General features: G+C 38.0%; 1 protein-coding gene across 2 annotated transcripts in view; it reads right to left on the bottom strand.

Annotated features, from left to right (window-relative positions):
- ARHGEF38 (Rho guanine nucleotide exchange factor 38) overlaps positions 1-26,865 on the bottom strand; it is a 128,986-nt gene that overhangs the window by 86,269 nt on the left and 15,852 nt on the right. For both annotated transcript variants that reach the window (XM_049104806.1, XM_025465803.3), the window contains exon 2: positions 9,774-9,958. In XM_049104806.1, the coding sequence (XP_048960763.1) occupies positions 9,774-9,958 (185 nt within the window). The remainder of the gene's footprint in view (positions 1-9,773; positions 9,959-26,865) is intronic.

Genomic DNA, 26,865 nt, shown 5'->3' with positions numbered 1-26,865 from the left:
TGATACTGTAATAAGTAGACATCCACATGTAAAAAAAAAAAAAGAATCTAAATGAAGACTTTATACCTTCACCAAAACTAACTCAGAATGGATCACAGATCTAAATGTAAAATGTAAAACTATAAAAACACCTAGAAGATAAAATAAGAGAAAACCTAGATGACTTTGGGTATAAGGATGACTTTTTAAACACAACACCATAGGCATGATCCATGAAAGAAAGAATTGATAATTTGGACTTTATTAAGTTTAAATACTTCTGCTCTGTGAAAGACAATGTCAAGAGAATGAGAAGATATGCCCCAAAGGGGAAAAATTATTTGCAAAAGACATATCTGATAGAGGACTGTTACTCAAATTATACAAAGAACCCTCAAAAGTCAACAATAAGAAAAGAAACATCCGAATTAAAAATGGGCCAATGACCTTAACAGATACCTCAACACAAAAGATATATGGATGGCAAATAAACATAAGAAATGATGTTCCACATCATAAGTCAGCAGGAAAAATGTAAATTAAAACAACCATGATTTACCACTATACATGTATTTGAATGGTCAAAATCTAGAACACTCACAACATCAAATGCTCCAGAGAGTGTTAAACAAGAACCCTTGTTCATTGCTGGTGAGAATGCAAAATGATACAGTCATTTTAGAAGACAGTTTGAGAGGTTTTTATAAAACTAAATATATTTTTTACCTACAATGCAGGAATTGTGCCTCTTGGTTTTTACCCAATGAACTGAAAACTTGTCCATATAAAAACCAACACATGGGGATCCCTGGGTGGCGCAGCGGTTTAGCGCCTGCCTTTGGCCCAGGGCGCGATCCTGGAGACCCAGGATCAAATCCCACGTCGGGCTCCCGGTGCATGGAGCCTGCTTCTCCCTCTGCCTGTGTCTCTGCCTCTCTCTCTCTCTTTCTCTTTCTCTCTGTGTGTGTGTGACTATCATAAATAAAAAAATAAAAAAAAAAAAACCAACACATGGATGTTTATAGCAGCCTTATTCATATTTGCCTAAGCTTGGAAGCAATCAAGATGTCCTTCAATATAGGTGAATGGATAAATAAACTATGGCATATCCAGACAATGAAGTACTATTTAGCCCTAAAAAGAAATTAGCTATTAAGCTATGAAAATATGTGAAGGAAACTAAAAAAGAATATTACTAAGTGAAAGAAGCCAGTCGGAAAAGGCTACAGTAAAACCTCAGAGGTACTGCAGGTTTGCTTCCAGACCACCACAGTACAGTGACTATCACAACAAAATGAGTCAAGTGGATTTTTTTATTTCCCAGTACATATGAAAGTTATGTTTATGCTATACTAGTCTATTAAGTGTCTAAGCAATTCTGTCTAAAAAATAATGAATTTACCTTAATTTAAGAATACCATTGTTAATAAAGTGCTAATCATCAACTGAGCTTTCAGGGAGTCATAATCACTGGTCACAGATCATCATAACAAAATAATAATGATGAAAAAGTTTGAAATATTGCAAGAATTACCAAAATGTGATGCAGAGACATGTAGTGATCAAATACTAATGGAAAATTTGCATCCATAGACTAGCTCAACACATTTTTATTAAAAAAACACATGATCTGTAAAGGGCAGTAAAGCAAAGCACAATAAAATGAGGTATGCCTGTACATATTGGATGATTTCAACCCTGTGACATTCTGGAAAAGGCAAAACTATGAAAGATGATAAAAAGATAAGTGACTTCCATTGGTTGGGGTTGAGGATCGATGAACAGGTAAAGCACAGAGGATTCTGGAGCAGTAAGCATACTGTCCATGATACCACAATGATGGATATATGTCATTCTATATCTACAAAACCATAGGCAATACCAAGAGTGAACCATAAACTATGGACTGTGGGAGATAATGATGTATCAGGGTAGGTTCATCAACAGTAAGAAATGGGACATTTTTGTGGGGGATATGATAATGGGGGAAGTTATGTACATGTAGGGTCAGGGATTATATGGGAAATTTCTGTACCTTCCCTCTCAATTTTGCTGCGAACCTAAAACTGCTCTAGGAAATTAGGTCTTAAAAAAAGAGTAACTAGGTGATGGGAAAAAAAGTAAGAGGGAAGAGATTGCATGGTTCCCTAATAAGCAAAAATGAATGGCTATGACTTCTGGCAACAGTAAAAGTAATTTAGGAAGGTGACAGCTAGAGAAGATAATTTGACAAGAGTCCTTCTAGGACACTTAAAAATTCATGACAAAGTAGTTTGTTCACCTATAGTTTCCTCTATTTGTTATGTAGCCAAAGTTTTAGAAAATAGCTTTAAGAAGCCCTAATTATCCATCATCTCTTTCTCTCTGAAAGCTAAGTATACTTTAATAATTACTAGATAAAATATTTCAGTATTGGTTCTTTCCTCTTGTGTTCCAATAAATTAACTGTAATTTAGAACTGTAATTCTGTCCTTTGTTCAGTGAGAGTAGCAAAATTTCATTACATTGTTTGAATTCGTCTTGTGGGGAAGTGGGAAGTTTGAATTTGTCTTATTGGAGCAGGGGCTGGGGCGGGAGGGTAGGAGGACATTCAGACAGAACGGAGTGTAATCTCTGAACGTGCATCCAAGGAGCAAACCTAAAATTGAGAGCCACGCAGGCAGTCCAGCTGGGCTGCTGCACAGCATCTGTGTACCGTGTAACTCGTGGGAGCTCTGGACACGCAGTGAGGCAGCCAGAGGCTAGACCGTGCAGAGATAGAACCCAGCTTTGAGCTATCAAGACAGACACCAGCAACATCCAGCTCGAAACCACGAAAGAGAGGGTGGGAAATAGAAGGCTAGGCGATTTCCAGAACATGTGCTGAAGCTACAATCCCCTTTATATAGAATAGCAGTGGGTTCACTCTAGTGAGGAGGATTCCATTAAAATCACAGCAAATTCCAAAGGGATATAAAAATCATTTACCAATGAAAATGTAGGGACTATAGCTTAAATTCATAGGACACAATTTGGGCCATGGCCAGCTTTTTGTTGTATATAGATACTTTTGGCATTACAATATTTGAACAATATTTTCATTATTACAATGCATTTATATCCCTCCTCCCAGTCTCCTTTCTGAGAGGCTTTTTTCTACACTGTGCTCTGCGAGATTGGCAAGCTCTCTTTTCACGTAAGCTTCTGTAACACGGCTGATACCATATAGTTGAAACTATAGCAACTTCACTCAGGTGGGAGGCAGAGCAGAAAGCTGAATGCCCTGGCTTCTGTGATCCCTTCCCTTCCCTTCCCTGCCCCTTTGGGAAAAAAAAAAAGATCAAGTTAGGGCTTTGTCCTCTCTAATTCCCTGACTTTTATGTTTCCATATTTTAGGACTTGCTTCACCCTCTTTGGAACCATAGTACAGTGTGCTATGTCACATATGTTATACAGAACAATGGCTAGACATAGTGCAGTCCCTGCCATAATGACATGGAATGCCCTGCTGCTAACCCAGACCTGCATGATAACACTGGTGGCACCACTATCCAACTGAGGGCTCTGCATACGAGAGAGCATTGATATTGTTTTCCTTAAATTTATGGTCTCCCAATAAATAAAATAAAAATAAATTTTTCTTTTCTTTTTTTTTTTTAAGATTTTATTCATTTATGAGAGAGAGAGAGAGAGAGGCAGGGACACAGGCAGAGGGAGAAGCAAGCTCCATGCAGGGAGCCTGATATGGGATTCGATCCCGAGACTCCAGGATCCCCACATTTTTCCTTTTAAACATTTTTTTTAAAAAGATTGTATTTATTTATTCATGAGAGACACTGAGAGAGAGGCCGAGCCCACAGGGAGCCTGATGGAGGAATTAATCCCAGGACCCCAGGATCACGACCTGAGCCAAAGGCAGATGCTCAACCACTGAGCCACTCAGGTGCCCCACATCTTTCATTTAAACTAATATTTGTTACTTGTGGTTAAAAATGAAACATGAGGGGATCCCTGGGTGGCTCAGCGGTTTGGCACCTGCCTTTGACCCAGGGCGCGATCCTGGAGTCCCGGGATCAAGTCCCGCGTTGGGCTCCCGGCATGCAGCCTGCTTCTCCTTCTGCCTGTGTCTCTGCCTCTCTCTCCGTGTGTGTCTACCATAAATAAATAAATAAACAAATAAATATATAAATAAATAAATCTTAAAAAGAAACATGAAAATATATTTTTCAGGGAGAAAAGACTCCATAATGGTATATAGGGTATGATGCCAAGTATACAAAATATTTAAGTAATATTTAAGTAATATTTAATATTTAAGTAATATTTAAGTTCTGTAATGTGCTTAGTCCATAAACAAAAATATTTACAGTACTAACTTCTAAGTGATAGAGCTATGGGTGATTATTTACTTCTACATATTGTCTAATAAAAATTATTTACAAAATTACTGCTATATAGGGTACTCAATTTTTATTTATTTATTCATGAGATTTTTATTTATTTATTCATGAGAGACATAGAGAGAGAGAGGCAGAGACACAGGCAGAGGGAGAAGCAGGCTCCATGCAGGGAGCCTGACGTGGGACTCGATATGGGTCTCCAGGATCACACCCTGGGCTGAAAGCAGCGCTAAACTGTTAAGCCACCCGGGCTACCCAAGGGTACCCAAATTTTAACAGAAAATTCCAGTTGAACTCTTATCAACACAAAGTTATAGATTATTTTTGCCCTTTTTTCTGAAAACACAAAATTTCATAATTCACACAATTAGATAATATGAGCAAATCCAAAATAATATGTAATATTAAACATAATATTACATAAATAAAAATCTACCAAACTTACACTCAAACAAAAGCACTTATGAATAGAAAGGGTAAAAAGAAGCTGGTAATGGTGTTTGCCTCTAGAGAAGGAAATGAATAACTATAAGACACTGTTGTGTCTCTGAGATTTTTGGTACTTTTGTATTTGTAAATTTTTTAAATTCAATAAATAATTAAAAACAAGGAAAACTAAAGACATATGTTTAGATTCCTCCAACTACTCTTTTCAGTCACTTTTTGGTCCTTTCCTTACACACAAAACTCTTTTCCATTGTTAGATTTGTTTGCTCTGGTCTTGATTTGACTTACTGCCAAAAATGTACAATCTTTCCTGTTGCCGTGTTTAGATAATAAATAACTAGAACCTGTTTTTCCACTAAATGTTTCAACACTGAATGTTGTCGATAATTTTTGCCTTCTTTGCAAAACCTCTCACAATGCTGCTCTTAAAGGAGATGTGACTGCTGAGTTTGACCTTGATTTCAGTTAGGTGAAGTTTTGTTTACACAACAGCCTTGATGTTACAATTAAGATTTGTAACCATGATTGTTGCAGGATAGTTGTCAACTCAAGGGCTAGGTCTAGACATACACTAGTCTCCAGATTCCCTCATGCAAGCTCACTCAAATAACCTAGTGCTTTTCAACTTCCTTCTTCCTTTTTTAAAAAAAGATTGTATTTATTTATTCACGACAGACACAGAAAGGCATAGACATAGGCAGAGGGAGAAGCAGGATCCCCGTGGAGAGCCTGATGCGGGACTCGATCCCAGGACTCTAGGATCACAACGTGAGCAGAAGGCAGATACTCAACCATTGAGCCACTCAGGTGCCCCTCAACTTCCTTCTTCCAATTGTAACGTCCATACACTAACTTGTCTCTTCTGAGACTGAAAAGCATGAGCCAGATGTGTAGAGAGAAGACATGGAGGCAGTACAATGCAGCAAAGATAGCCTTTTCAGCAATGGAGGCAAAGAGAAAAGACATGGAACAGATGACTTTCTAAAGTCTCTTCCAGTACAGTATTTCCTTATGTTGCCTCAGGTTTAGCTAAGCATGGTTTGCAGATTACTCCCATGATTACATAAACACTGTATGTGTTAATTTATAAATTTTGACACTAGCCAATGACAGGTGGTTTGTGTGCAAAGACCATGGTATTTAAACAGAGGGGAAGTAAGGACAGAAGGAGCTAATGAACATTGAAAAGGTGTAAAGTTAATAAACTCATGGCAAAAATTAACTACTGAGGCACTTGTAAAAATGTTTCATCTGAATTCCTGAGCATCCATTTGCTTTATCAAGGTTAAAAGTATCAAGAAATGGGGGAATGGTGGATTGGATATGAGGACTCTGAGAAACCTCTAAGTAACTACTCTTTCAACATTAGTAGAGAAGACAACTAGACCACTAGACTGGAACCAAATTCCACAAGGAGGCAGACAGAGAGCACTGAAAGATCTAAACAAAAAGAAGTGCCAGATGTGAAAAATCAACAAGCTATAAACAATCTGAATAGAATAACAAGGGAAATGGGAGTTAAAAGTGTGAGAAAGGTAATTCAAAGTATTGAGAGTAAACGTTAAACATGCCAAATAAACCACATGTCATCATGACCGAAACGCTTTATTGTACACGGTCTGAAACACCAGTTCTGAGAATTGCTTCATAAGAGTTACATAGGAAGCAAACAATAAGAAAAAAATAGCAAAAGCAAGAACACAAAGATCAGAGCATGTATATAAGATTACACCTTAGCAATGGCAGTTATATTGGTGGGGCCAGTTTAACTCATTGATGTGATAGATGGTTTAAAATTGAGAACATTTGCATACTGAATAAACTTCTTAATCCGTTTGATACAAAAATGTGCTATTAATTCGAAGGAAGGCATTTCTTATATATTGCCGTTTTATTTGGAAAGAGTGTGTGGGGGGGGGACCCGGGGTGGGGAGGGACAGGGTGGGAGGAGAGAAAATCTTAAACAGGCTTTACACTGAGTTTGGAGCCAATGCAGGGCTCGATATCACAACCCTGAGATCATGACCTGAGCTGAATCAAGAGTCGGGTCAAGAGTTGGTTGCTTAGCTGACTGAACCACCCAGGTGCTCCATATTGTCTCTTTTTTAAAAAAATATATTGATCATTAATTCATCACCAGGACAGATTTTTGATAAATTGTGCTTATTTTGTTTTTTTGTTTTGTTTTGTTTAAAGATTTTATTTATTTGTTTGACAAAAAGAGAGCACAAGCAAGGGGAGCAGCAGAGTGAGAGGGAGAAACAGACTCCCCGCTGAACAGGGAGCCCCAACCTGAGGCTCAATCCTAGGACCCTGAGATCATGACCTGACCGGAAGGCAGACCCTTAACCCAGGTGCCCCAAATTGTGCTTATTTTGAACTGTCTTAATTACATGTGGTTTTACACATATTAAACATTTCATATCCAACTTAAAAAAGGGAAAGAGAATATAGACAATTCTTTTAGAGTCAAGAGAGTTTTTGCTTTTTTAGGATAATGGGTAATGGTGATGAGGATGATCTATGGAAAGGTAAAAATCAATGTACAGGAGGAAGAAAGGACACTGGCAGGACTGAAATCCTTGAGGAAGCCTGAGGAGATGGAATCCATGGCATTAGTAAAGAGGTTGCCCTTGATTAGAAGTAGAACCACTAGCCAGGTTACATGGAAGAGTTGCAGGTAGGTTGGTAGATGTGGTGTCGGGAGAAGGTACATCTTTTTTATTGTGTCTGTTTTCTCAATGGAAGGATGAGAAAGGACATTAGCCCTCGTAGCATCAAAAACTTGTCAGGGAGAGAGAACCAGTGGGAGTGGGCCAGAAGGTTAGAGAATGGTAAGCCTGAAATTCTGATTTTGAGGGGGTGAAGTAACAGAATGACAGCTCAAAGGGATGGGCCAGCAGCGAGGGGCTGAGATGGAATTGAAGGAAAGACCTTAGGATGCAAGCAAGTCAAGGAAATGGTAGAGAGGCCTGAAGGTTGCTTGGGCCATTTGCCAGATTCTTGAAATCACCTGACATTGATGTCAGATCTGGAGAGAGGGAAAAGGTATGGAGCAGTGGGCGAGGTTCTAAATTTTTCAGAGAATAGGAGTGACTGGTAACACCTCACCTGGTAAGGGAGGGTAGTTGGTGGTCAAGTCTGATGCTATGTGCATTTAAAATTAACATTTTCATAATTATGTAAATAAAAATTTTATTAATGACCATTAATGCCTGCCAGAATAGAGGTTACATCAAACAGAGCCAGTTTATATTAAATGAAAAAAATAAAAAATATTTTTAGATATTTAGCAACGAAACCAGAGAGCAACTTAGTATCATGACCATTAAAGTTATTCATAATCTTACAGGATGAATAAGAAATTTTCAGATTCAGAAAGTGGCCAGTTACATTTCAACTTGAGAACTGTGAGAGGATTAAATGATAATACCAATTCCTATTATTTGGAATAGGACCTGACAAATAATAAGTACCTACTGAAAGTCATGAGGGAGTCAAACTAAAAGTGACCACCTATGAAGGAAAAATTCTAAGTCTGCTTCACCGCTTTTTCTACATTGTCTTAAACCAAAACCAAAACCAAACTCAACTTTTATATCTTTTTTAAAAATATTTTATTTATTTATTCATGAGAGACACAGAGAGAGAGGCAGAGATGTAGGCAGAGGGAGAAGCAGATTCCTTGTGGGGAGCCTGATGAGGGACTCCGTCTTTGGACTGCCAAAGGCAGATGCTCAACCACTGAACCACCCAGGTGCCCCCCAACTTTTATATCTAAGGTCACCTTGATCTACTCTGGCTATCCCTAATTTATAGGCCAGATGTTTTTTCCTAGTATTTCCTAGAGGAGTCTTGTGTCAAGAATAAACTCTGCTTTTGGGTAAGTACTGGGGGAAAGATGTGATCCCTGAAGTTGCGAAAACTGGCTGACAATATTTTTATAATCATGGGGTATGTATTAAGATGCCAAACCCAGAATCTATAAGGTTAAATATTTTGATCACTTAAACATGGCAAAATGTATTTGAAATAGAAACATCACTCCTCTGTGCCCAGGCTCCAACCCTTGTCACCACTTTGGTTTTCTCTGCTATACTTAACACCATCTGATGTATTTTAATTTATATGTGTTTATTTATTTATTATTTATTGTCTCATGCTTCCTTTCTCCCACCACAAAGTATCCCATAAGGGCAGGGTTTTGTTTTGTACTGAACTATAACCCCAGTGCTGGGAACAGGGTCGATTACCTATTAGGCACTTAATACATGTGTTAAGTGGATGAAAATAACCAGATATGTATGTGGGTTTACGTGTGTGCATATGTGTGCGTGTGTATACACACACATATATATGATTCAAATGTCTTTTTGTCTGTGCTTTAATTCTTTGCAAGAATTTCTCTGAAAAGGCCTTGATTAAAAAGGAGGAGAATAATTAACTTATGAACACTTCAAGTGTTACCTTACATTCAGGTTAATTTCTCTGTTGAATTTTACTTGGCTAAATAATGCTGTTTTGTTGAGCTCTCAATGTAGGGGGGAAGCACATTTTTTTCAAGGGATGATTTTTTTCTTCCAAATCCTTGATCACCTCTGAATCAAATTAAGTGCTTTGTTCATAAACTGCTGAAAACCTGTTGCTTATGTTTTATCAGTTCCAGGAGAATCCAAGAAAGAACACATAAAAATTTCAAAGTGGCAGAAACTGAGCTTCCTTTTCCCCATATTTTAGGATACAGTTTTCTTGGCCAAATTGAGAGAATCTGGGTGTCCCTCTGCTGACATAGGAAGTATGAATCTGATGCTACCTTCCACCACCCCAAACCCAGGACTAGTGAACGGGGCCCATCCTTCCACCCTCACTGCAGCAGATACTACCACTTGGGTGATTTCATTTCGTGGTGCTGCTGGTCTTATTTAGGATATGATTGGGAGATGGGGTGACCCTCCAAATTGCATTTACCTGTTTATTTCTCAAGGGCTGAACCACTTCCCTAATGCACAGCTCGAGATCATTGAGGTAGTCTTTTTCCGTCTGTATCAGTTCCTTGATGATTTTCGAACGCTTTGCCATCATTCTCTGCATCCGATGCTCCTCCTGAGTTAGAGTCTCAGTGGCAGAAGCCCCGGCCTGTGGAGTCATCTTTTCTGTTAAATAAAAACATGTATGTACACATGAGACATTCTGCTGCAGTTTCTTGTTCCATCATTACAAATGATCTGCTGTGGGACTGTTGTTAGCAGGGAGAAAGGCATAGTGCCTTCAGAGTATGTTCTTAGGAAGAAATGTGTGGTAGTTTGCCCTAAGGTTGGAATCCCATGAAACTATGAGCAACAAGAGACGTGAGAATAGATCCTTTTAACAAGTTGGCTGAATGACACTTGACTGTCATGGCTTGTCTTTAAAATATCCCATTGCTACTATATTAAGTTATAAACCTGGTCTTCAGGCCAGAGATAAAATGTATAAAAATCAGTTCAGAACCTCTTCTAGACACATTTGCTTTTAAATCAAGGGATGATATTTAACTAGTAAATGGGACATTTTCCCATTTTGTCCCTATTGTTAGAAAGAATTGCCCCTCATTCTCAGTGAGTAATATGCAAACCTCAGTGAAATGGAAAGCAATTCATGTGAGTGAAATTTTTCTTTCAGTTCACAATCCAAACCCATGAGGAGTGTGGAAGTGGTGGAATGGGATACATGTCAACTAGGATTTCTGATGGTGCATCTTCACTATCGTGCATATCTCGTTACTTCAAAAATTCTTGGACTGCCAAATGGAAAATTTCAATTAAAGAAACCCCAGTGCCAAGGAGACACTGAGATAAATGGGAAGCTTCACATACAGCCAAGGTTTTATATAAAGTATAATGTGAGAAAGCTAAATGTCTTCAAAAATGAGCTTCCCACAGCAATGTAGAATTTTGGAAGTCACAAACTAGGTCACAGATGAAATCAGAGCAGTGATAGATAGTAGGGCAGTGTGCATGTGTGTGTAAATGAATTTTCTTCAAGCTTGAAGTCATCACAAACTCCGTGTTCATCCTAGTGTCTGCCGTCAAAGAAGTAATTTTATTTCCTTTAAAGTTAATATGATTCTCGTAACTGATTTGTGAGACACCTTCAATGCTGACACCACCTCCAAAAAATGTAGAGCTTTACAAAAGGGTTCGTAAAGAGTCTGTAGGGGAAATGGCATACAGGTCACAGTGTATGGAAATGGAAATAAAAAGAGGATATTCTCTTGGCCAATTCCAGAAACAAGGCCAGGACAACTGGAGAATCATTATAGTAGAGGGTTCAACGTAATGGCTCAACGTTAAAGAGGTTGCTCCTAGAGTGTGAAGAGACACTTCAGAAGTAATGAGCACTCCTCACTACCTGGCCTGTTCATTCCAGGATTTCAGGCAGAGGCTCAATAATCACACATCTGTGGAGGATGCTGTGAAGGTATTTCCAGTGTTTGTTTAGAAGGTGCCCTAGACTGGTCTTTAAGCAATCCTGACTTGCAGGTGAATATGCTTCCAGACCATTTGCCCAGTAACTATTCTTCCCTCATCAGAAAAGAAGATGGACTTAACAAATGGCATCTGAGCACACAGTTTTACAAGGCTGGGGACATTTGGTGCCAAAGAAGTCATCTCCATAAGTTCTATTAAGAAGAGAAAGTCTGTACAAGGAGAGAGAAGGAATGCATGAGGTGGTCTTCAGATTTCATATCTTGAGTGATGTTATGAGAATTTTTGGATGCTTGCTAATATTTTTATTGGAAAGTAGAAGGAGCCTGCCTCTTAGCACCCCACATTTGAAAGGAAAAGTTGGGATCCCTGGGTGGTGCAGCGGTTTGGCGCCTGCCTTTGGCCCAGGGCACGATCCTGGAGACCCGGGATCAAATCCGACGTTGGGCTCCCGGTGCATGGAGCCTGCTTCTCCCTCTGCCTATGTCTCTGCCTCTCTCTCTCTCTGTGACTATCATAAACAAATAAAAATTTTTAAAAAAATAAATAAAGGAAAAGTTACAGTGAGGCATCATTACTATGAATTATTTTGTATATAAAAGAGGAAGGCAGGTCACTGATGAGGACAGATGCAGTGAGCAGATTGTATACACAACTTGACCTTTGTGAGCCTCCTTGAGAGGGCAGAGGGGGGTGTGGTGGGGCTTCTTTTCTCCTGGGTTATATGAATAAACTCATAGAAAGAAACTTCCCTAGTAGAGAGCTGACAAACCGATTAGGATAGTATTCAGTTCTTACCCAATTCCTTGAAAATAAAAGGGACCCTGTTGAAAGACTGTTCTGATAATCTGCTCTTCTAAGTTCCAAACTTTTTGTGCGTAATATAAATCATCTATCAACTATTTGGGGGTCTAGCAAGGAGAAAGGAGTCTTTCCCAAGCATGGGCAAAGAAATATCCCTAAAATACATTCTCAGGTTCCCTTTAGTTCTGAATTCCAGGACTCAATTACTATGTCAATTCAACTTATTTCACAGCTATTCCAGTTGCTGCATTTTGAATGTCCAACATCAGATTTATTAATTAAAAACTGCCTAGATATTCTATGACAGCTCTACAACATGTTCGGAACCAAGTTAGGGGGTCATGGTGATTGAAATAAAATATCGGTCAAGATATTCATCTTCAGAAACTTCTCCTTTCAGGTATAAAACCTTCTCAGAGAATTTGAAGTTGAGCAACCTCATGAGATACCTTTGTTTGCTCTTTTGACTCAAGTTTACTGCAGGAACAAAGAAAGGCCTGGCTTGCATCATTTCATGGTCCGATCTCTATTTGCCTTTCCGAAACCAACAAACTACACAATGCAGTGTGGACACAAGTTTTATTTTTATAAGATCATTCCCCACCTTAAAACTTGCATCTTTTAGTTATACTATGTTTTTACATATAAAACTATTTGTAATACATGACTATTACCAGCATAGATCACCCAAAGAGCAGTCAGCTATAATAACCTTTTCTTTCTCGATATAGCAACAGAGGAGTTAAGCATTTACAAAAGAAGGAAAAACAGACCTTTAGAAATGAATATTTTCTAGCAGTTAGCATAAACTACAAAACTTATGTCAAAATTAAAGTGAGACAGGCCAAAAGGCTATGTAGATGGTTTTAATCAAAATATGCCTCTGTGGGGGCACCTGGGTGGCTCAGTTAAGCATCTGCCTTCAGTTCAGGTCCTGATCCCAGAGTCCTGGGATGGAACCCCAAGTCTAGCTCCTTGCTCAGTGGGAAGTCTGCTTCTCCCTCTCCCTCTGCCCTCCCAATCTTGCTCACTCTCTCTTTCTCTCTGTCAAATAAAATCTAAAAAAAAAAAAAAAAAAATGCCACTGTGTATGCAAACATTTGCATGTAAATGGCATGCCTTTCCTACCCTCTATTTCTTTCACCTTCAAGCTTCAGTTTTCCAACAGTGATCATCAATTTTCATTATTCTAGCAACAGATTTCATTGGGAACTTATGTGGAAATTCCTGGCCAAGGAAGTTTATATAAAAGGAGGTGGCTGCAGTTTGGGGGAAGAATAATCAGACTTAGTATCAGCTCTGCCAATCTTAGCAGTAAGAACATGGTGGACAAGTTAGTTATCCCTATGGAGACTCAGTTTCCTCATCTGTAAAATAGGAATGAAAATCATTATAGCGTCATCAAGAAGACTGAATCAAATGAGCCATGTAGAAGCTCCTTGGGATCTTCGAAACAACCAAAGTATTTCTTATGTCTATAGACATTGGAATGCTAGGCTTCATTTCTCTGTACTCTCAAACTGTTCCACCACCTCAGGCAAACAATTATCCCATTTTAAAGTCATCAACTTGTCAAGAAAGCCGCATGATTCTGAAGTATGGGGACAGCCATGTTCAGATGAGAAAGGAAAAAGAGATAAAATAGGGGTGCTGCTGTCCAGGCAAAGTAAGACACAGGCTGGGGTTTGGCATCCTGAGTAACTTCCCTGTGTTGGATGTATGTATGGAGAAAACCTTGGTTTTTAGGAAAATGAAAAGGCACCCAAAGGTAAGAATATAGTTGGGGAGGTCTGAAGACAATCTGCAGTGACAGCCCAGGTTTCGCTTAGAGTTCATGTACGCTCCTTCTGCTTTGTTGCCATCGCTATTGTTACTACTGCTTTGGGGTGGATTTTATATTTTTTTATTTTTGTAAAGGCGGGGGGGATAGAGGGGGGAGTTTTATTTGAGACTTTATTTGAGAGAGGGAGGGAGTACCTGCAGTGAGGAGGGGCAGAGGGAGATGCAGACTCCTCAATGAACAGCCCAGTGTGGGGCTGGATCCCAGGACCCTGAGATCATGACCTGAGCTGAAGGCAGATGCTTAACTGACTGCGTCACCCAGGCACCCCTTTGGGGTGGATTTTAAAGAGAGATAATTGATTTATTTTTTTCCCTGTATGATAAAATTATATATAGTGTAGGGATTAAGTTCCCAGACTGTGAACTAGACTTTCAGGTTGTTTTTTTTTTTTAAGATTTTATTTATTTGTTCATGAGACACACACAGAGAGAGGCAAAGACATAGGCAGAGGGACAAGCAGGCTCTCTGCAGGACTAATGCGGAACTTGATCCCAGGACCCAGGGATCACGACCTAAGCTAAACGCAGATGCTCAACCACTGAGGCACCCAGGTGACCCTAGACTTTCAGGGTTTCAAATGCACCTCTAACATTATCAGATCTGTGGCCTTAGACAAGTTATTTAATTCTTTCTGTGTCCTGCCTTATCTGTAAATTAAGGGTAACATTAATAAAATCTTATAAAGTGATTATGAAGATAAAATGAGTTAATGTTTGCTAAATACAGTGGTGCTTGGCAATATCTAATATAGTAGATATTGTGTATATGTTCGTTATAATTATTAGATGTAACTGTTATTTATTACCTATAATATAATTTTCACCGTATTATTAGTTGTATTTCTGTTTAGGGGATAATTCTCCTCAAATATTTCCATGTACGTACAAACATACATAGTTTTGGTGTTTTTGTTTGTTTGTTTTTGTTTTGTAATAATGGACTCGTGCATATTCTTCTGAAATTGCTTTTTCAACTTTAACAGTATTCAGTGGCTATCTTTTCTTCAGTATATATATATATATATATATATCTTTATTCTTTATAATAGCAGAATACTTGTCAGGCACTGTCACTTGCCTGCCCAATATCTAATTCCCTGTTTGTCTTTTATAAATTGAATGCTGAACAGATAAAAATTCTTATTTTTTAGATTCTTTTTCAATCTATTGTCGACTTATGGTCAATGAGATATAAGCAAAAATCTCTGAGAAGGGCTCTCAGGACTTGGGACAAGGAAAACAAGGACAAGGAATACCTTTTCTTTCTTCCTGTACATCTCATGATTCTCGCCTTCTTTTTTCAGTCTGGAATGTGGATGTAAGTCCTGCAGTAGCTATACTGGCATCATGGTGTGATCGCCATGGGGATTAAGACCTACGTACAAAAGATGGCAGCTTGGAAAGATATAGAGCCTTCTAACTGCTAGACTTTTTGCCTGAGATACATAAATTTTTATGTGTTAAGCCACATTTTGCTATTGCTTTAAGGAAAATACCTTCCTATCTGATAGAGATTTTGGTGTCTGGAAGTATAAGTGCTATAAGTAACATAACCTAAAATATGAAACCCAGCTTAGTAGGGGAGGAAGGATATTAGGAAGACATTTTGCAGTCTGGGGAGTGGGTAACCATCACTATTCAATAGCAAAATATTTGTCAAATCTATATCTCTGCATACCAAGACATATAATTAGGGGAAGTGGTGGTAGAAAAAAAAATATTAGCGTGCACTGATTTTTTCTTGCTACTTTCAGCACAATCATACAAATGAGATTTGAACTCAACCACAGCTTAGTTAATCTACAAGGTGAGATGGAAGAAAAAGAAAAGCTAAAAAAGATATTCTGCTAGTGATCTATAATCTAAATAGACTGAGTGCCAATTGCACTGAAAATGTCAACTGCTTCCATCCTCAAAGTGAAGTCCAAGAGAAGCCCAAGAGATAGCTTTAGCAGGTGATGAGACTGGTGCCTCCTCTTCTACAGAGTTCTTTGCCATTCCAGAGAGGGAGAACACACCAGCACAGATAAAGTTGTGGGTGGTACCTGAAAGACTACTAGTGGCCATTAGGATAAGGGCATTCTACTAGTGCCAAATCCTGCCTACTTGAGCCCCAGCCGTTAGTCTGACTTGTGGATCTCTGCAAATCTCCTGTTGTACTTTTGCTTGAAGAGACTTCTAGGCTTTGGAAAACATCTCTGGACATTAGTGGTACTGACTTACCTTTATGCTATTAATAGGCTTTCTCTTGGTTTCTATAATCTGGATTCTTGCACACTGTAGTAGGCAAAATAATGGTCCCCTGAGGGAGGTCCACATTCTAATCCTCAGAACGTTTAACTGGAAAGTTACCTTCCATGGCAAAGGGAAATTTGGATATGATTAAGGTTACAGACTCTGAGATGGAGAGATATCCTGAATTATCTATGTGGATAAATCCAGATCCATAAATAAATAAATCCAATCACATTATTTCTAAAGAGCAGAAAAGCAAGCAGAAGAGAACGCAAGAGAAGTTAAAGTGAGAGAGACCTGACCCACCATGGCTAGTTTTGAAGATGGAGGATGGGGGCTAAAAGCCAAGGAATGTGGGTGGCCTCTGAAAGCTGAGGACAATCTTTGGCTGTCAGCCTTCAAGGAAATAGGTACCAATGAGCTGGAAGAGTAAGGAATGGATTTTCCTTTCAAACCTCTAGAAAGGAATACAACTGTATACACACCTTGATTTCAGCCTGTGAGACTCTAAGCCACTTTCAACTCAGGCACTTGAGCTTTTGACTAAGGGAAACTGTGAGAGAATGCATTTGTGTTATTTTAAGTCATTAAATATGTGGTGATTTGGCGCAGCAACGACAGGAAATGAATATCCCCCATATACTAATCCCTAAAATATCACGTTCCCGCGCTTAGACTGCTCTTTTTAAGAACATTGAGCATGCTTGTAAGACCCCTCCACCTTTCAGGGTTCCTCAGTAAATCTTCCTGAAATACTTCAATCTTCAAGATTGCCTGTGCCATAGTAACTTTGTGACTCAACACAAGGAGTTCATCACTTGGTGAGAATAACTGATAAGACCTGACCAAGGCTGCTTTCAAGAAGGGAGAGGTTATTGCTTGCAGCAAGCACTGGGGATAGCTCCCAAAGTAGTGTCTCCGGGAACAGCAGGCTTAGCTTGGTGATATTGAGCTGTTCTCATCTTGTGGTTACCAGGAAGCTCTGAAAGCTCCTGTTTTCATCTTATGCCAGGAAATTCTGCAAGCTGCTGTTTCACCTTGCCATCTCCTGCTTCAGCTTTTTCAGGATGCTCTGCAAGTGTAACTGAATGAATAGGGTTAAAGCAATATTTCCAAAATTTTCCACTGCAGGAAAAATGGCTGCTACTCCTGCTGACAACTTAGGCTTTGCTAATAAAACCAGCATGGATTGCCTGTTGGACTTTTTCCTTCAATCTATTTCTTAGGCTTTGTTCAATGTTTTGGTTTCTAGTACAGGCCAGAAAAATCACACTTGGAAGATAGAGTTGGACAAAAGTTTTCAATGAGATAAATTTTAAAAACAAGCCAGTGAAGAGAAGAAATAGATAGATAGATGACTATGGAAGAAAGGACATGCCAGATATATTTCACAGACCATAAAAAAGGAATCCCAACTTGCTTGATGGAGATTCAGAGGCATTGGAAAAAGCGAGATAAAACATTTAAAGATTCATTTAAAATTAAATTTAAAAATTATCCTAAAGTATTTCCAATAAATGGACAAACCTTCAAAAACATGTAAGAAACCTCCCAAGGGCAGGAACAAACTTTAAGCATACTCCTTCAGGGAGGCTAAAACCTCCAAACCACTTGCAGGCATCTATGGAAGTTGGTGAGGATTTGTATGTCTGTGGTAAGGAGGCAGGACAGGTGGAACTGGAATCTGGACAAGATCTTGAAGAGTACAGAGCCTGGTTAGAGAAATAGCATAAAGCCCAGAGCAGAAAGGAGACACACTTAGGAAAAGGTGAGCTAATATATATAATCCTCCAGAAGGGAGAGACCACAATAAAAATCATTTGTCTCAGCCTTGGTTCTGGGTAGTGATAGAAAAAAAAGCAAAAAAAGCAGAATGGGCAAGATTCCCCAATAACTTGGGGACATCGTTCGGCTCTCATCTGAATTTGGGGTTCGTGATCACTGAACATTTAACAAATAATTAAGAACCTATTATGAGCCTCAAAGCATCCTAGGGGCTGGGACACAGCAGTGTAAAAAACATCAAAAAACAATCCCTTTCCTCATGGAGCTTAAATTCTAGTTTTTTAGTATACAGAGTTATTTAGTGTACTAAAAGTGGTGTGGAGAAAAGTAAAGCAATGAGGTCTCTAGGAAGTGTTCAAAAAGTGTGTGATTTTAAATAAAATGGTGGGGAAGTTCTCAAATTAAGGTGAGAGACAACTGTGCAGTATTTTGAACATGTAAACATCTTCCAAGTGTTGCAGAAAAGATAAAAGTATCGACAAAATTTAGATGCTTTTCAATTAAGAAAGTGTGTTAAAATTTGTAGGCCAACCATTAAAATCACAGAAATAGTAAATTTGCAGAACCCTCAGATACAAAAAAAGGTAATGAGAAAAAAAAAAGCAATTCAGAAGAAGAAAAGAGAAAACAGAGAGGAACAAGTACAAGAGAGTAGAGCCAAATATATGAGTGAATCAAATGACCAGAATACCAAACTGGGTTTTAAAAAGCAAGTGGCTATGTGTTGTTTACAAGAGAGAGAAAATAAACACATAGAGGGTTTGAAAGTAAAAAGTAAAAAAAGTTACTGAGCCAATACTAATTAGAAGAAAGATAGTGAACTGTTTTTATATCTGACAAACTTGAAGACAAAAGTAAAAAGTGAGCACTCTATAACAATGATTTGTTCTTCCTGATCGTATCTTCCTGACATGAACATTTTAATTTTGTGTGTACTGAATGAATAACATGGTTTCAAAATGTGATGAAAAAAGTAAAAGAGTTACAAGAACAATTTGACAAATCATCTGTAGTAATGGTTTTATAAACACATTTCAGTAACAGATCAGTTAGGGTAGAAAAAAAATGTGTGCTCAATAATTTGAGATTTCACATTCTGTTGAAGGATAAGCACAATCTTCATGAAAATACAACATATTCTAGGCCATAAATTTCAAAGACTCAGTACTTAAAAGCCATGACCACAATAAAGCGATTAAGTTAGAAATAAATAATAACAACAACAAAAATTTAAATCCTATTTGTTTTGGAATTAAATAAAAAACTGATAGGCCATAGAAGAAATCATAAAAACAAATAGAAGATACTGAATTCAAAAGATAAGAAAACTATTACATGCATGTGTAATGTAGCTAAAGCATTGCTTACAGAAAATGTGTAGCCTGAAATTCATGTATAAGAAAAGAAGCAAGATTGAAAATTAATGACTTAATAATCTAAATAAGAAATTAAACGAGGAGAGTCGCCTGGGTGGCTCGGTGGTTGAGTGTCTGCCTTTGGCTAAGATCTTGATCCCCAGATCCTGGGACTGAGTCCCACATCGGGCTCCCTGCATGGAGCCTGCTTCTCCCCCTGGCTGTGTCTCTGCCTCTCTCTTTCTCTCATGAATAAATAAATAAATAAAACCAAAAAAAAAAATGGAGGTGGGGAGAATACAGTACAGCAAAAGAAAATACAAGAAAGAAAATTAAGAACAAAACAATGAAATTGAGTAGAACTTCAACCTAGGTCTTGTATAACTCCCACAGATATTTTACAAGGAATATGAGATCACATGCAAAAAAGTCCTAAAACACAGAAGGAAACAAGATGCCATGAGTCAGATAGGGAAAGAAAACAGCAGTTATACCCACAAAGCTTAAGATATTGGAATTATTAGAGATGTATTTTTTAAAGTGTATTTAATGGATCTAAAGAAACAAAAGGTGGTTTGAAGTTATAAGCAAGAAACAGGAAATTATAAAAATGACCAAGTAGATTTGAAAAGAATGAAATATGACTTTGAAAATTAAAATTCATAATGAAAGTTTTAAAACTGAGTGGAATAAAAACCTCAATAAAGGGGTAAAATAGTAAATTATACAAAGCAGAATTAATGAATCAAGCCAAAGATGTTACAGGGAATCTAACAAAGAGAGGTGACGTGATGTCCAAATGCAACACAGCATAGGAGACCCTGAGAATTGAACGAGAGCATCTAATAAATGCTTAATTGGAGTTTCACAAGGTATAAGAGAAAATGTAAGGGAGAGGCAAGAAGTGAAGTACTAATTGCTGAGGACTTTTCAGACTTTTTGAAAGACATTAATCCTCGGAATCAGAAATTATAATGAATTCCAAACAAGATAGAAAAAATTAGAAAATCACACCTAGACATAGTGTTTGAAACTTCAATATGATGAGAATGAGTAGATCTTAAGAACAGGCAGTAAAAAATGACAAATCACCTAAAAAGGGGGCAACGATTAGACTCATGGCTGCCTTCACAACAGCAATGGCAGAGCCAGAAGACAGTAGAATAATACCTTCAAAGGGCTGAGAGAAAAAAACTGACATACCCTACAACTGTATGTCTAGCAAACGTTTCCCAAAAATCATGGTAAAATTAACATATTTTAGAAAAACAAGGTCTTAGTTTGCCACCAAAATATCCTCATTAAAAATAATTCCAAAAGATATACCTTGCTCAGAGAGGAAATGGTCCCAAATGGAAGATTGAAGTGCAGAAAAGAATAGGATAGAAATGAAGAGGGAAACATGCATCATATGGAAGGTTAATCTAGGAAGGACACTCAAACTGGTGGAAAGAAATAAACAACTAAAAAGTATAACCCATAAAACCGACAAAATTTTCTAGTCCTGGAATATTAAATTGCCTTTCACATTATATGGGAAACACAGAAAGAGGAGCATACCTAAACCTACTCTAGTGAAATTCCTAAATTCCAAAGATAAATAACTCTTACAAGCTTCTTGAATGAACACATTAGGAACAGACTAGGATTTGAATTAAATTTCTTATGTGAAACATTAGATGCTGGAAGACATGGTAATAATGTGTGAAGAATTCTGAGAGAAAAAAGACTTTGATCTTGGCCCCCTTGTTATTTCTATTCAGGACAAAAGACCATTGGATTCGAGTATAGGAGAACTTGGGAAGCAGCCACGCCTGTAATCTCTCTGAAAATGTTACCTCAGTAAGAATTCCAGTGAAATAAAAATAGGATCCAAATATCTCAGGATAGCGGAAGACAAGATACAAAAGAAGCAGTCGTAGAGACTTCCTCTTCTCTGAACTCCTGATGAAAACATTCAACATATAAAAAGATTTTGCTTGAAAGTTTAGAAATCTCAGTGCTTTGAGGCTAAGAGCTCTCTGGAAGAGCAGGGATGGGCAAAAAAGCAAGGGCTTGGAGGAGCTTAGCGCAAAGATCAGCTCTTCCTCCTGCTGTCCAAGAGGGTCTGATGTAACTCAAGGGCGAGAGATGAAGGTGAATAATTAGAGCTGGTATTTTACTGAGGCAGAACAAATGCAAGAATAAAAGAGAGCTTCAGTAAGTAGGAATGTAATGAAACAGTACGGCACATGCAGATAGAACAGACATACACGAGGCCTTCTGAGTATCAAAAATGTTCCCCCAAATCTAAGATTTATTATAGTAATCGAAAAAAAAAAAAAAAGGAAAAAAGTTTCAATGTCAGAAGCAAGTCATGTTTCAAAATTCACAACGCTTTTGATTTGGGTTTGGAATGCAAGGCAACTCTTAAAAAAAGACTTTCTTTCTTAAAAAAAAAAAAAGAAAGAAAGAAAAGGAGGCCTTATGGGAGTTTTAAAAATCACATAGAAAGGAAAGCTTATAAAAATGAGGAGTTGAAGTATAAATAGAGTAAATAGCATAACTGAATACATCTTTGTTCCAAATATGATCCTGGTGATGGAATGACCTTCATAGTTAATTATATCCTTGTATCTCACAGGCTGTTGGGCTATATATCATGTGCAGCACACATGACTAATGTACTTTAGCTGGGCTTCTTCTATCATGCATCACATGTACGCAGCATCAAATTTCCTGGCAAAAATGTTATTTCAAGGTAATGTGTATAATAAAAATGTTCTCTTGGTATCACAACAATATTATTTCTCCTCTGACAGTATTGTTAGAATATCTACATTGATTAATTCTTACCTGCCAATTCAAATAGGAACATATGTTGTGGATAAAAATAGTCAAGCGTACCCTCTCAGTCTTACAAAATATAAAGACTAAAGTGACTTCTTGGTGGAATTAACATAAAATACCAAAAATATGACAAGCAGGAGTCGATCTTAAGACTGTGATTTTTATCTTAATGATTTTAATAATAATGTTTTCCTCTTACAGAAGGATATATTTTTCTCCTATTTTTTTTATTGAAGCAAAATATACATAACACAAAACTCACCATGTTAGCCTTTTTTTTTTTCATGTTAGCCACTTTTAAGAGTTCAGTTCAGCAGCATTAGGTACATTCACATTGGCGTGCAACCATCATCGTTATCCATCTCCAAAACTTTCTCATCTTCCCAAACTAAAACTACATGCTCATTAACACCAACTCCCCATTTCCTCCTCTCTCCAGTCTCTGGCAACCACCATTCTACTTTTTGTCTCTATGAATTTTGCTACTCTCGGTCCCTTTTGTAAGTGGGTTACTTCACTTAGCATAATGTTTTCAAGGTTCATCCATGTTATAGCACATGTCAGGATTTCCTTCCTTTTTAAGGTTGAATAATGTTCCATTATATGCATATACCATGTTTTGTTTAAACAAGCATATATCCTTAAAAATTATTTTTGATGTTAAAGCATTTAACGATATTACTGCAGTTATCATATATTGTGATAGGCTAACATAGGGCACCCATTATCAAGTACCTATTGTGTATCCATTTACCAAAATATAAATTTATCTATAATCTTCATCGCAACACTAAAAATGGGACACTACCCTAATTTTAGAGATGAATACATTGAACACGGCAGATGTAAGTAAAATTCATCCAGTGACTCACAGACTGTACGGGAGTGCTGGGATCTGAACCAGAAGTGCTTAGCTCTGAAGCCTGGGGCCTCTGTCCTCTGGCCTGACCTCTTATGTCATGATCAGGGTGTGCTGTGTTATGTGCGGTGGAATTGTGCTGGACAGGCAGACATATGGTTCAGTACTGGCTCTGCCGTCCACTGGCTGAGTGACCTTGGCCAAGTCATTTGGCCTCACAAAACTGCTTCATCTGCAGAGAGGGAATAGCGACTATAGTGATGGTAATGGTAATAAGGGCTAACATTTTTTGAGTACTCACTTTGTGCTAAATACGGAGCTTGGCTTGTATTAGCTCTTAAATCTTCACAGAAACTCTACAAGGTAGATGTTTAAATTCCCTTCCTTTCATTTACACAGAAGGAAACTGAAACACACAGAGGTTAAGGCCCAAGGTCATAATCACAGTGAGTGGATTCAAACCTGAGCCAGTCTGGCTCCTAAACCTGCATTTTAACCACTACTCAAGCTGGGAGGTTATGAGAATTGAGATAAAGTGTACAAATTGCTTAACTCAGTGTCTGACACACAGAAACCTCTCAAAAAATGCCAGTCATTATTTTTATGACCATGATTTACTTGCCATTTTTCTATATCTGGTTCTGAATGGCTGCACCTGCTTTTTCTCTTTTTTCCCCCCTCTTGGAAATGTTCCACGGATAGGAAGAGAGATTGAGCATCCTTCAGGAAATTACCTTCCTTCATTCTGGACCTGCGCTGGGAAAAAACACAATACGGCGAGGACTTCGACACAGTCATTTCAGGACCAGGCCAAACGTGCATTCTTATTACTTAGGCTGAATTCAAATGAGGTGGGGATATAGCCCTTGCCTACTGTTCGGCATAATACAAACCCTCGAATTTTAAAAATCTGATTTTTTCCCATTTACCCAGAAGCGAAATCATCAATGCAAATGAGTTTCTGAGGAATTCACTGAAAATCTTGTGCTTCTCAGGAGAGTTGAAAGAGCAAGCAGATGAATAAAATAGGATATACATCCTGCTAAAGTACATAAGTTATGACTCTTTTAAAATCCTAGGTCCTTATTTACTTGGATTAAAGCTCCTAGTTGATATTATTTATCAATGACTAGCAATAAATACTCATGGATTTTGATTTCTGTAATCTCACTTATCTCTTAATAAAGAAGAGTTAGAACTAATATTTTCACACATCAATTTTAAGGTTGTGCCCAAAGCCTTCACACCAGCCCTCACCCGCCCCCACATCCCTAAGACCAGACCAAGCAGGCACATATACACCACTCAACACTTATTCACTGAGCAACCTGAAAAGTCACTTGACTGTGAAGAATACAAGGTTAATATAACACAAGAACCTGACCCTGAATTAATTCATAATTTCATCACAACCATAAGTGTGGTCACAATTAAATACAAATAAAAATTATCAGAATTTGAAGGTGTTAGCAATTTGATAAGCTCTATAGTTTTCAGAGTTGAATCTTATATATTTTTTAAGGATTTTATTTATTTATTCATGAGAGACACAGAGAGATAGAGAAGCAGAGACACAGGCAGAGGGAGAAGCAGGCTCCGTGCAGGGAGCCCGATGTGGGACTTGATCCTGGGACTCCAGGATCACGCCCTGAGCCGAAGTCAGATGCTCAACCACCGAACCACCCAAGCATCCCTTAAAACTTGTATTTAATTTAACATCAGTTTTTTAAAATTACATTATTAGATTTGCTTTATGTTGAGTGCAATGGTAAATAAAATAATAATCTTTTCTGTTAAGAAATGTAACTATACAAGTAAAGGTAGATTATTAAAGTCACAGGCTAAATCAATACTTCCCATTCCCCTCCTAAAACATACCAAATGATGTCCATGCGCTTATTCACTTAATGATTAAGATGTATGTTTTCCAAGAATTGGTTGTGTGCAACAGCAAATCTGATTCAGTTGTACTTCTTATTGTAATTACATTAATTTAATTAAACTTAAATTGATGAAATATGAGAGTAAGGGTATGTGTGTTTTCATGAAAACTGCTTTAATGCTTTGAAATTATTTGATAAAGTCAGGTTACCAAAATATTGTTGCTATATTAGGAGTTGAATGTGACAACTGTGAAAGATTTTAGAGAAAATTACTCTAGAAAGGGTGTGCAAACAAATCCCTTTGTAATTTTAAAGTTCAATATTTTAAAACTTGTGTACAAATACAATCACAACAAACTGTGACCTGCACAACCTGTGTAGAGTTCAGGCCTGCTGGAGAAGTGACACAGAAACGAAATCGGAAAGTTTTAGACTACGAAGAAGAAGGGAAAGTGCCCTCTCGAGCAAAGGGAGTAGTGTGCCCAAAGGCTCAGCAGCAAACGAAGATTTGAAAAATGCTTCAGGACAAACACCAGAGAATGTGGTAAGGGGATGTGTCTAGAAAAATGATCAGGAGACAGATCTTGAAGGCCTAATTAAGGAATCTGGAATTTCTAAGAACTCCTAATTCTTAAGATCAGATTTTCTTTGCAAGATCACTTTGGCCTCAGTAGAAACAGATTTCAGAAAGAAAGTAGGGAGCAAGCCTGAAGGCAGGGAGACCGTGAAGTGGCCATGAACCCAGTCTTGTAATGGGGGGAGAGATGGAGGCAGTTACAGTTAGGCAGGCTGGTTACCAAGAGGATAGAGAGAATTGAAGAGATCAAGGGAAATTTCAGAGGCAAACCAGGTGACCAATCAGTGTATGGGGTAAAGGAGAAGAAAAGTCAAAGCTGACTTATAGATTTCTGCCTTTTAACAGGGTAATGGTGCCATTTAAAGAAATAGGGAACAATGGGGAAAAAGCAGGTAAGGGAGACAAGGTGATAAAGTCTATCTAGTTCCATCTCATTATAGAGAAAAGGGAACTAATTTCTAAAGAAGAAAGTCTTTTACCTTAAGTACCAGAGTTATAAATTGAGGTCAGACTTTGACCATCACCCCCTCCCAACCCCCACCTGGCCAGGCCCCTCTCTCCCCATAAGTGTAAACACCACCCATAATTCTATCCAGGGTTTTATTCCAGACAGATCATTACCAACCCCATAGATATGATTATGGATGTTCTTTCATCCCTCTCTGTACCATATTTCATGTCTGCCCCCATAAACCCAAAAAACCTTGGCTTAGCATTGCATTGAACCCTACTGACTTAAGTTTCACACAGTAAAATCTTTTATCAGTTTCAATGGAAATTTGACCCACAGGAAGATGAATGGAGCAGGCCTTCTGTGAAATAGGTTGAAAATAATTGCATGTCAGACAGGTTTTGGAGAGGAGCCAGTGAAGTATTAAGTGAAAACGTGAAAGAGCAGACCCTCCACTGCTCAGAATTTGAAAGCTCAAACATTGGGGCAGGGAAATATTTTATTCTCATTTGAAGGGCATGTGATTTATTTCCTCTGACTGCTAATTGCTGCAGAAAGTAAAAGAGTGGGTTTCAAAAAGGAATGCAACAAAGCTTACCTGGCTTGAAAAAATACTTAAGTGGCATTGGTTTGAATTTTACAGGTCCCTACAGTAAGCAGCATAGTGCAGCCCAAACAATTAGGAACTAAATAAATGGGGACTTTCTGGAAATATCGTTATTCAAAGTCTTTAGCAGGAGAAGATTAGTCAAAGTGAACAAATTTTAAGCCCTAGATAGAAAGAGAACTTTACTTGTAAAGTTCTCACTGTATTATTCAATTTTTCTGTTGTAATTGTTCTATTGTTGAAAATGCAAGATTTTGGCTGGATGAGAAATACTGGTTTTATCCACTTGTTTGCTCATTCAACAAATATTTATTTCATTCAACAAATATTTATTGAGTGCTCACTGTGCCAGGCATTGTTCTAGAT

Source organism: Canis lupus, chromosome 32, assembly GCF_003254725.2.
Source record: "Canis lupus dingo isolate Sandy chromosome 32, ASM325472v2, whole genome shotgun sequence".
Classification (NCBI taxonomy): domain Eukaryota; kingdom Metazoa; phylum Chordata; class Mammalia; order Carnivora; family Canidae; genus Canis; species Canis lupus.
This window is presented reverse-complemented; position numbering and strand designations above follow the sequence as displayed.